At 36.1% G+C, this 12383-nt stretch overlaps 1 protein-coding gene across 1 annotated transcript in view; it reads right to left on the bottom strand.

Annotated features, from left to right (window-relative positions):
- The window catches only part of Stt3A (catalytic subunit 3A of the oligosaccharyltransferase complex), a 226581-nt gene that overhangs the window by 16192 nt on the left and 198006 nt on the right, over positions 1-12383 (bottom strand). The window contains exon 13 of the mRNA XM_090414768.1: positions 3640-3859. Coding sequence (XP_090270894.1) covers positions 3640-3859 — 220 coding nt within the window. The remainder of the gene's footprint in view (positions 1-3639; positions 3860-12383) is intronic.

The raw sequence follows: 12383 nt of genomic DNA, 5'->3' as shown, positions 1-12383 counted from the left end.
CAGATCAAAAATGCACTCGCACGAAAATCTCTGAACAGTGCTTGGAGCATTTTAACAAGAATAAAATCGATTTTGTGCATCAATTTATTATTATGGATGAGACTTGAATTCACCATTACACACCAAATCCAAACAACAGTCAAAACAGTGGACAGAAGCCGGTTGTTCAGTGCCAAAGAAGGCAAAGTCAGTTCCATCAGCAGGAAAGGTCATGGCATCGGTGTTTTGGGATGCTAAAGGCATTTTGTTCATTAATTATGTTGAAAAGGGTAAAACAATAACCGGGAAATATTATTCCGATCTTTTAACCAGACTAGATGAAAAAATTTGTGAGAAAAGATCTGGTTTACAGAAGAAAAAAATCATTGTGGGCAGGTGCATTGTCATTCAGGACAATGCACCTGCCCACAAAGGTGTTTTGGCAATGGGAAAATTAAGGGATCTGCACTATGAATTGTTGGAACATCCACCCTATTCCCCAGATTTGGCTCCCGCTGACTTCTATCTCTTCCCCAAACTAAAACTCTTCCTCGCTGGTCAGAGTTTTTTCTTCGAATCAAGGGGTGATTGCAGCTGTAGAGGAGTATTTTGCAGATCTTACTGAGAACCACTACAGGGACGGGATAATAGTTGGAGCATTGCTGAAATAATTGTATTAATCTTAAGGGAGATTATGTTGAAAAATAAAAATAATTTTGAAATTATAAATTTGTTTTTTCATCGTTAGGCCAAGAACTTTTCAAACCACCCTTGTAAATGCATTCAATGTCCCAACTCACCTTACTCTCAGGCAATGCATTCCAATCACCCACCATTCTCCATGTAAAAAATCTACTCCTAACTGTTCGCATCCACCTTATATAGCCTCCAGGAATGGCCTCTCATTCTCTTTCTGTCTCCACATATTCTATGAAAACTCTCATCCACACTAATCTGGTAATTACTCCTTACCAACTTATATGTCTCGATCATGTCACCCCTCCTCCTTCTATCCACTAGGCTCTGTAATTTGCATTCTCTCAATCTGTCCTCATATTCCACATTCTGCAGACCAGGAACCAACTTAGTCAATCGTCTCTGGATCCCTCTCTAATTTATCAACATCCTTTCAAAAACCTGGCGACCAAATCTGTGCACAGTAATCCATATGCAGCCTGATCCAAATCTTGTACAATGGAATCAAAACATCCTTACTTCTACACGTCAGCATTCTCCACATCATTTCCATAATTCACTGTGACATTCTCACAATTTTAGAAAAATGTCCATATAATTTCAAGTCCACCTCTTCTAAAATATCCCCACCAATCCTATACTCTGCATCCCATATTTGCTTCCCAAATTTTAAAACTTTACAATTTGAAACATTAAACTGACATCTCCACATGGTTTCTCATTTTGAGAGTTCTATTTATTTAGGTCCTCTTGCAAAGCTACATCTGCTCTGCTTCTCAACCCCCGCCCCCAACTTTGCATCATCTACAAACAACTGTATATCACAATTTAAGCCCTTTCCAATGTCATTTACATACAAATTACCTACATAATGGCCCCAGAACAGAAAAGTCACTAGTGGGACACACCACTAGTGACTTTCCTCTTCTGGGATAACACTCTCCCACATACAACCTGTTGATGTTGATACCTCTCAGACAGCTAATCTCCAATTCAATGCACTAATCTACTTCCAACCCCATCTATTCCAATTTAACTACTAGTTTGTCACATGTCAATCTATTGAAAGCCTTTGCAAAATCTAAACATACTATTGTATATGTATCTCCCTTCTCCAATGTATTTGTCACCTTGTTATAATGAGTAAGCAGATTGTTAAAACATGATCTTCCTTTAGCAAACCCATGTGGTCCATTAAAGAGAATTCTATTACTGCTGGGTGGTCAGCAGAAGAGAATTCTAATGCTGTCCACCCAGTTCTGAATCCTTGTCCTCACTAACATCTCCAACACCTTGACCACACATGAACTCTTTTCTCCTCGCACAACTCTGCTAGCATACCATTCATAATCTTCGCATGCTTTCTCAACTCATCATTATCAATTATCATACCTGGGCAACACGCTATCTTACCTACCACACTGTTATCTTTCACTCTTCTTAACAGCTTCATGACATCCCTCCTTACATTTTTCTTGTAACTAGTCAAAACTGTGCCAACTACCGCTACCAACTCTTTTGCCTGCATACTCCTCTTATCCAGTGCTTCAACTACACTGCTCATTCTACCTCTCGGAAAACAGACTTTGTGCACCTTTTCATTCACCACCTCTTATTATCAAATTTCTATACATTGCCACTCTCAAATTATTAAATATTTCTTTCAAATCTTTTGTCCCATTCCTCCTCACATTCCCATGCAAATTTGTAATTCTCTTCAGTTCATTCCTCATACGTTTAATCTCTTGCCTCATCTCTACCAACTCTGCTTTCATACATTCACTTTTATTTTTTCAGTGCCATTTCAGCAAAGTGCATTTTCACTACCTTGCACATCTGCTGTCTTACTGCTAACTCGCCACCACTTACTGCCGCTAACTCACCGGCATCTATGCATGCTGTCTTACCATTTCCACTCAAGCACTCAGCTGTACTATCAACTCCACTTACTCCAGTCTACGTCCACAATTTTTTTCCTGCTACCACTTACATTCAGTGATATCTCATAATCACTAAATATGATGTACTTCTTTTGTGACTGTCTTTGCTACCCATTAGTGTTCTTACCTGGCTAAAGAAAGATTTAAAAAAAGTTTCTCTAGTCAGCAATAAGATTCGAACCTATAATGGTTGGGCAGCCTATTTGACGGATACTATTATTATTACGTGACGCCTCCAAGGACTCATCGCAGGAGAGCACACACACATCTCATTGTCTTTACTACTACTTAATTCTCAAACTACACACAACGACACTACCATCAACACTATCTACTGCCCACCACCACCAACAGTATTTTTGTCTGTAAATTGTGTGTGTTCTCATGGGTGATTTGCTGTACACAGGATGCAAAACTCAAGTTTCTTTGAGAAAAAAAGCACTGCTATATCCCTGTATGAGATTGACTAACTCACCCTCAATTGAAAAAAGCTTATATAAAGATTCTTATTATCATGACAAGAATCTCAACTCAGGCATTCCAATTGAAGGGCACAATGTCCTATTGTTCTTCCAATATTTCTTCAGGGCTATGAAGACACCTCTTTCACTTCATATTTAATGTGAATTGGGGGGGGGGGGGGCATAAAAATAATAAACAAATTTCGAATATCAATTCAGCAACAAAGTTTTGTTTAAAATTACTAGTTTATGCAATATTTACAGAAGTCATTACCAAAGTGCTTATTTCAGACATGTTCTTCAAATCAGTAACAAAAACTGAACTCAGGTCTTTTCCAACCTATATATGTTATGTTTACTAATTGTACTATGGAGATGTTCTTTATATCTGTGCATCCCTGATGAATCTCTAATGACAAGCACCATATTACACAATTAAACTGGAAAGTTTAATTGTGTAATATGTATCAACCTAGAATAAATCACATAAGCAATATCTGCAATACATGATGTTGCCATTAGCAAATATTGTGCAATTGTAATAAAAATAGAATAACACATACCATCTGAAGAATACCCAGTTAAACCACCAAATATAACTAAGACATAATCCACATCCAGCTCCCTCATTATTTCATATGCCTTTTCCTCTGTTGAAGCCATTGCTTGACCAACTCTAGATATGTGTGTATTATTCCACGTGTTATTGTCAACCAAAATAGTTCGATTAGCCATTGCAGTTATTTGGTATCCATAATCCCACCATGACATCACTTTTGCATCCTGGAAATAGAAAATGCATTCAGTATATAATAAGAAGAAAGATTATATAATAATTGAGGATACTAAAAGAGATGCGTAGTAAGTTCTCATCAGAGTAAATCAACAGGATAAAGAAATAGCAGTCTTTTGTAAGAATTCAAGATTTCAACAGTGAATTTGAGGAGATTTCTTTCTGGAAGCAGTTTTAAGGAATAAATTTCCTCAAAATTATGGCATTTGGCTAAAGATAACTTTTCAGCACTCAAGCCTCTTCAGAATTGAATTTTCCAATTTCTCTAAGAAGTTAATTGAGCCCAGCCCATAAGTTCTTAGTAATCTCTGTACTAAAGAATTAAACTAAAATTCTTTGTTATCCTTTTATTTCATTTAAAAAATCCTCTAATGCTTTTTTTTTCCCCAAACAGAGCAGCGGTCCTTCAGCCCTAACTAACGTTTTCTGAAGATAGATGGGAAGATGGACTTCAATCCTAAAGTCTACCAGATAGTGAGCTCTATCAATGAACTGACTTTTTTTCAGGAAGGAGAGTAAAGCAGACAGCTGACACCATCTCATGGCCCTAAACTCTAACACTCATATTATTTTTTGTAAAGTGCAAGTTCTACAGTTGATATTTGATATAAGGGTTAAAACACAAGATTCCAAGAGAAAAAAACATATTTGCCTGTGCCAGAAATGGACTGACCCAGAACTGGCAAAAGAAAAACTTAAAAAACGCCTAGAGTCAGAAACAAGATTTAAACCAATAATGGATGGTCACCTATGCCATGGATACAAATGTCACTGTTCCAGGGATATGCTGCTATATAAATATTACTGCAATATTTACAGGAATCATTCCAACTTTTATTTCTGGTTGTTGTATTGACAGAAAAGTAAACATCCTGTAACTGAAATCATGAACCTCAAAGAAAAAGTTCTTTTTCTTTCATAATTATGAAAGAGGAAAAAGTTCTCAAAAGATCAAAAGTTGTCTTTTAAGTGGACTTTCTCCTGCTTATTCACCAATGATCCACTCCAAGATACCTTAGACCTCAGCTAAGCCAAATTTCCTCCCAATATCTCAGCCATATTTCAGTTCACCATAAACTCAGGTTATTTCGTTCTACAAACAGATACAGGGGACAGTCATGGGTTCTCCACTTTCTCCACCCCCTGGCCAACTTCTTTATGGAGACCTTTGAAGAAAAAGTCTTGAACCCTGCCCCACACAAACCCACTGTTTGGCTACGCTATGTGGATGATGTGTTCGCTATTTGGCCACATGGTCTGGATACACTCCACAATTTCTCAACACCCTTAAACAATCAACACCACAGGATCCAGTTTACCTTGGAAAAGGAAAACAACAACAGTCTCCCTTTCCCAGACACTGATTACATGCCAGCCTGATGGATCTCTGGCTTTCTCTGTTTACAGAAAACTTACACATACAGGTAGATACATCATTCACCAGCAGTCACACCGTCCCCACTTCCTACCAATATGGGATTATAAAAACTCTATATAACAGGGCAAAATTAATCTGTTCAGATAACAATGCCCTAACTATTGACCTTAACACCTTCTTAGCCAATGGCTACAACCCCAAAAAATATTAAAGTGTTTTGTCCCCCCCCCCCACTCCATAACAGAGATTACTCTAAATCTATCACCATTCCTTATATCAAGGGTACATGTGAAAAAGTAACAAAAATACTAGAAAACATGACCTCACAGCTAGTTACAAACCACATAAGAAATTGGCATCTCTTATCTGCTCCACCAAAGACTAGCCACTTCCCCCTAGATCTACCTAGAATATACCAGGTCCCTTGCATTTGCCAACTGTTCTACTATGGCCAAACATAAGGACTACATCCAGTTTCACCAATACAGCCACTCAGGACTTGCTGATCATGCACTGGACACCCACTTTATTACATTGCAGCAAGTACAAATATGAAAGATTATTCCTTGAATTAGCCTCAGCTCTGAAAAACTTCCTAAACCTCAAGAAATTTGTGTGCATGAGACTTCCCCAAATTTGGGAAGCTTGCATTCTAAGAACATCAGTCCAATAGCCAACACAACCCAATTTAGCCCACTGGGGGGGGGGGGGGGTAACTTTAGGGCTCTAGGACTGACTTCAATTGCCTTTCTTCAGCCACATTTGCTTAGTGTTAGTGCCTGTGTGCATATATCATTGTTTTGTGATCCTTGAAGATGGAATGTAACATTACCGAAATATAGGAAGGTATCGATTAAAGCTTTTAATTAATATTCTAGTATATGTTGTCATTTACTGAAAAGAAAAGAAAGAAAAATGATTAAAAGATATTATAGTCTAAATTCACTTAAAAAATTATGATAATTCCATATATAGGAAATTGTTCAACATATGGTATATTATTATCATGGATGGGCAGAAAGTTGAGAGAAAGAAGAAACTTGAGTTCCTGAGTTTAGCAGTCCTGTGGGAAGTTTTCAGCATTAAGACCACATTATGATGTAAATAATGAGTTTAATAAAAATAAGCAATTAAAACCCGACAAATTTTGTAAGTTGTAAGATGTACAACTGATGATGTAAATCTTATGACTTACGAAACTTGTTTGCTGTCAACTGTGCTGTCAGTGTGTGTTTCATTTAGCAACCTTTCAAAGTAATTACTCCAGATATTTAGAATATCTTTATCTTCAGTTTTCATGTCACATTATCATCTGTGATTGCTTTTAGCACACTCTTTCCATAATTTCTAAGCTTTTTCAATAGCCTTCAGAATATTTTACCATCTTCCTGTTATTTATTTTCAATGGTCTTACCAAAGTCTTCCCATGACTTTTATTTGGCTAGTTTTACACAGTGCTTCGCTTCCTTACATTTCTCTCCATATTTTCTAAGAGCACAAGTTGACTTACTTGCCAGAAACTTTCAGTATGCTGTGTTCTTTTCCTTCACTATCTCTTTAACTTCTTAAGTCCAAAATGGAGTTCTGAACAACCCTGCCAATACTTAGCTGAATTAATTAATGTTTTCTTCAAGGGTTTGTCACAGAATTTCCACGATTTGGTTCTCATTTTTCAAACATTTTTTCCTGAATAATGTTTGTATTTTAGTCTACAGTTCGCATCTGAAGCTGCTCAACTTTGATTCATTTTAAAACTTCCTTACACACTCTTCTTTTCAATATGAAATTCAATTTTATTCTACTTAAAACTAAATGGTGATCACTTCTAATTTCAAATCATCTGTATACTTTTGTATCCTGAAGCAGTGGGAAAACATCACTATCAATAAGTAATAACTTATTGTTATTACTTATTGTATTAAGTAATAACAATTGTGTTAGTAATAACTAATCCATGTCCTGAGCAGAAATCCAGCAAGTACCAACCATTATTATTATCTTTGCTCCTGTCTCCAAATTTTCCCCAGACATTTCTATATGTCTGGTAATCGTTTCCTACTGTGCTGTTTAGATCTTCAACAAGGACCAACTTTTTCTTTTTCACTGTGTCAGCTGCCTTCTCTAATGCCTTAAAAAATTCCTCTTCTTTTTTAGTAGAACCTTCTGTGGGACCACAGGCACAAATAAGTCTCATTGTTCAGTTCAGATAATTTGCCCACATCACTCTACTTGATATACTGCCTGCCATTCAAGAAGATTATCCTTGTATTTAGTGCTGAATATTATAGCCACTCCTTGCTTTCCCCAATTATTATTGCCTGAATACAACATTTTGTATTTGTTGCTTAGAAAAATCTCACTTGTTTTTACCTTCTTTGTATTATCAGCCAAACCTATTATATCAATATTTTACTTATCCATTTCTTTTCCACTGATGCTTCCTATGTTGCTAGCACCAATCTTGAATTCTGCTGATCCATAGCTAACTTTTCACTGTTCACCCTGGTTCCCTGATGAGGTTGTTTTTTTATGCTTCTGTGTGGATGAAGTGGTGGAGGGGATCCAGAGGCGAGTGATAAAGATTGACAGGACTATAGAATGCTCCCTATAAGAGCAGAGTGATGGTTTGTGGGCTTGAAAAGTTAGCTAACAAGTGAGGGATAAAAAAAAAAAAAAAAAAAAAAAAAAAGTGGTGATGGGAATGGGGACATGATAGAAGCATGTTACTAAAGGGGTTTTATTGGATAAATACTGAAGCCTTTTCAGTACATGGCAGGAATGGGAAGTACAATAGGGTACCTGTGGAAGTTACGTAAGAATGTGATTTGGGAATAAATTTTTTTGCTTGGAGGGTGGTGAATAGTGGAATGGACTGCCAGAGGTGTTTGTGAGTGCTTCATCAATGAATAAGTTTAAGATGTATGATAATTATTGTGTGAATAATGTATAATAACAATAGCATGCTAAGCACGATCAGAGTGTATAGGCTCATAATATTTAATATAATACTTATGTTCTTCATGACAAATAAAAGCAGATTTTCCTGTTTGTCCATAATAAGATAAGCTACTACAAAAGCAAGAAATCTGTTAGATGCCTGGAAAACAAAAAAGCATAAGCTTATCCTTAAGAGATGCGAGAAAGGTGGAGATTCTTCTGATGGAGTGAACGGCACAAAAATGTTCAGTGGTTTTAAAATGTTTGCTGCACATTCAGAAATGCCATGCACAAAAATGATAGGAATGCAAGTTATTTTTTCTGGAGTAGAAGAAGCAGAGAATCTATAACAGTTAAATGCTTTTTTGATGACAAAATCATTGAAACTATTTGATAAGAAGGTAGATTTAAAATGTTGTAAGTGTTTCTGTAAAAGTTCATCAGAACATACAGAGAGAGCACAATGTAATAAGGTCTTAATATTCCCAACCTTTTGGTTGGGATGGTGGTGAGATACAGAAGGGGTATAGAGACCTGGATGAGTCTTCTTCCGAAAAACTGAAAATTGTATGCTGTCATCTGGTTGACAAAGAATTACTAGATTTAAAAAAGCTATTTGATTATCTACTTTTTTTTCTCCCCTCTGCTTCTTCTCTGCTGTAGCTCAGAGGAAGAGCTACATTGCAAAATGTAGCTCTTCCTCTGAGCTACATTTTGTTCGGAATGTATCTGTACCAATGTGTTGGTAAAATATTTTCAGACTTTGTTCAAATGTTCCATGAAGAAGTTGACAATGGTTGGAAAAATAGAACTGCCATAGCTATTCCTTCAATCTGTTGATATAATTTGTTTTGAAAGTTGAAATAACCAGAGTATATAGCAAAATCATATAATTTTACAATATTCAATGGAAATTGTTAGAGTAATTAAGTGGTGTCTGATAAAGGAATATAGTAAACAAAGACACAACAGCTAAGCTCACTATAACATTGGAAGGGCCTTGATGAAGATCAGAAATTATGTTCTTAAAATCCAAAGTGTTCTTTTACATAAATTGAAGATCTTCTAGTAGAAGTAGCAAGTAAATTAGATAAGTATTTAATAACTTATAAGTGGAATATCCTATACAGTTAACAACTAGTCTTAATTGAACACTAGGTTTATGAACTTTAAGTAAGCCATAAAATTTAGGTGGAGAAGTATAGAAAGTTTTAATATTTTTCCTCTGTTCTTAATCCCAAATAGAAACATTATCAATAAGAGAATTAAGACTATTCATCTGGGTACAAGTAAGATCAGATGAAAGATAGTCTCGAAGTAATAGTGACATTTTTCTACCATACCCTTTTATCTTGAACAACAACAGCCATTCCTTTGTCTGCTTGGTAAAAATAAAATTGTTTTTCTTCAAAGATTTCAGAGCTTTAAATTCATAAAAGAAAGGTTAGGATGAGGAGATTTAGCATTGAAAAGAATTTTTGCAGAGAACCTATTTTAGGAGATTAGAACTGAAGGCCTCTATCTATGATGTGAAAAAAATCCATAAAAGGTACCTATGTGGGAGAAACAACAAAGTAATAACCTTTTAATAAAACAAACTCTTCCTGTGTTAGTGAACAGCCAGAAATCATTATGTGAACGCTGCTCATAATGAGACTCATGAGTGAATCATATTTGTGATTTAAATTATCATGATCAATTTAGTCTCTGACTAAATTGAATAGCTGTTGTAATAGATATGGTATGAAGGTCAGCAATAAAAAGACAAAAACAATGAAAATAGGCAGAATCATTGAAAATGTCAACTGTGTTGTGAATGGAGAACCTGTGGAACAAGTAAAACATTTCAGCTACTTAGGCACAATTTTTACTGAAGATGGTAAATTAAATATAGAAATAGACAACAGAATCAGCAAAGCTGGTATGGTGGGAAGTCAATTGAATAAATTCATATGGAATAAGAGAGAAATTAGTCGGAACACTAAATTAGCTGTATACAAGACAGTGTTCAAACCAGTTTTAACTTATGGATCTGAGAGCTGGGTTAGAAGTAAAACACTTGACCAAAGACTAGAGATCGCAGATATCAGAGTCCTGAGAAAGATTAGAGGCGTGAACAGATGGCATCAATGGCAATATCATATTAAAAACGAGGATATTAGGAAAGAACTTGACATTGTCAGCATCTAGGAATGCATTAGCAGAGCTAATCTCAGGTGGTATGGTCACTTAAACAGAATGGGCGAAGAAAGATTAGCAAAACAAGTGTTCTCTGCCAGGTTGGCAGCAAAACGACCCAGAGGAAGACCAAGATATAGGTGAATTGATACAATACAAAGTGCCTTAGACGATAGAAATATAAGATCTGATAATGTTGGAGTCTTGACAAGTAACAGACTGATTTGGAGGAAAATTGTAGATAGGAAGTTAGTAATGATGTAATTTTTTTTCATGTAGTACTATCATATCCTGTACACCCCTTGAGAGTATATGGCAGGAATTTGATGATGATGATGATCTGAATTAAAAACATGTTGTAAGAAGTTGAGTGGTATTCTTGATAGTCTTCTTAAATAAGAAAATCAATTCTAAGGATTTTTTTTTTCTTTGTCTAGTTGATAAATTAAGAGATTTTCTAGTACTTGTAAATCTGATAAGGTTTTGCAACTGATAAATTTCTTTTATTTTACAGCAGATAAGACCTGGGGTAACATTTTAGAAATATTTTGTTTATGTATTTAGCCCCCTTTACTAAAGGTTTGCTCTATGTAGCACATTCTTTAGAAGTAGTCTCTCTGTAAAGTCTTTGTTTCAATATTGGTATACTGTGAGTAACAACTACAAACTATAAAAATGAAGGAAACTCATTTTAAAACCTCATTTATTTCCATAATTTTCAACTAAGTTTCATAGGCATCTTCAGTATACAAAAAAATGGAATGGCAATTAAACAATAGCAGAAAATTATAAAAATGGCTCTTTCTCCAAGTTACAGCAGTTTCTTTCCAAAATGAATACACTCCATCCTAGGATCCAATTCACCTTAGAAAAAAAGTAGATAACAAACAGATTTACTAATTTGGGAAAATTTGGAGAATTTTCCCCAAAAATTTCTATAACTCTAGCAGTCATTTCCTACTCTACTGTTTAGATCTACAAAAAGAACCAGCTATTCCTTCATGTTAGCCACATTCTATAATGATTCAAAAAACTCTGCTTCCTCTTCGTTGCACCTTTTGTGGAAACATAGAATACATTATTATTATTGTCTGAGACCTCCAGGGAGTCAAGGACTCATCGAGGGAGACTATAAATCACCAAACCAGCTATCATACCTTCCCTTAAATTCATTTACACTAGATGCACTCACTAACCCTAGAGGCAAAATATTCCACTCACTCACTGCTGAGAGAAAAATCTAGCTCTTACTCCTTTATTGACTGCGAACCAGTTTAAACTTCCATGGATGCCCGTGTTCTCTCCCCACCTCCCACATGACAAAAAATTTCATCAGACGATATCCTATAACACCCATTCAGAAGTTTATGGGCCTCATTCATATCACCCCCTCTTTCTCCTGTTAATTAGAGTCTGTAATACATACAGGGTGTTCGGGATAAATTTGACATATTTATAATTAATTATATTTTTCCAAAGTTACATGTATTAACACACACTTCTCTTCATTTAAAAGTTTGGACCCTTCTTCATTCATATACAAGATGTCAGAAAGGATGGATAGCTGGAACCCACCTGAATCATGGAAGAGAATAACTTGTATCATGATGATTCGTGCCCGCCATCAAAATAAGGATATTACGACTGCTGCCCAATGCTCCCTGAATACAGTAAAAACAATCAGGCATGAACTAGAGACTTGCAATGGTGACTACGAGGATGTAGCAAGAAGAAAGATCCCTAGCAGACGATCTGATTGCGTTCGTACAGCAGAATTCCTCGCAAATCTGCAGGAACAGGTGTTGAAGAACCCTGGCATTGGAATTCGGGCTTTGTTCGTGGAGTTGCTAACTGTAGTCAAGCCCTGGATAACAAGGGTAGCCAATGGTAGGCCGTATGTATGGCAGCAGGATTCGGCCCCTTGCCACACCTCTGGGAAAAGTCAAAAATGGTTGTCTGAAAATTTCTACGACTTCACCAGTCCAAATGTTTGGCCTCCAAACTCCCCAGACCTTAACCCC

This window comes from Typopeltis vanoorti, chromosome 25 (genome assembly GCF_054136105.1).
Source record: "Typopeltis vanoorti isolate ZY-2024b chromosome 25, IOZ_Tvanoo_1.0, whole genome shotgun sequence".
Classification (NCBI taxonomy): domain Eukaryota; kingdom Metazoa; phylum Arthropoda; class Arachnida; order Uropygi; family Thelyphonidae; genus Typopeltis; species Typopeltis vanoorti.
This window is presented reverse-complemented; position numbering and strand designations above follow the sequence as displayed.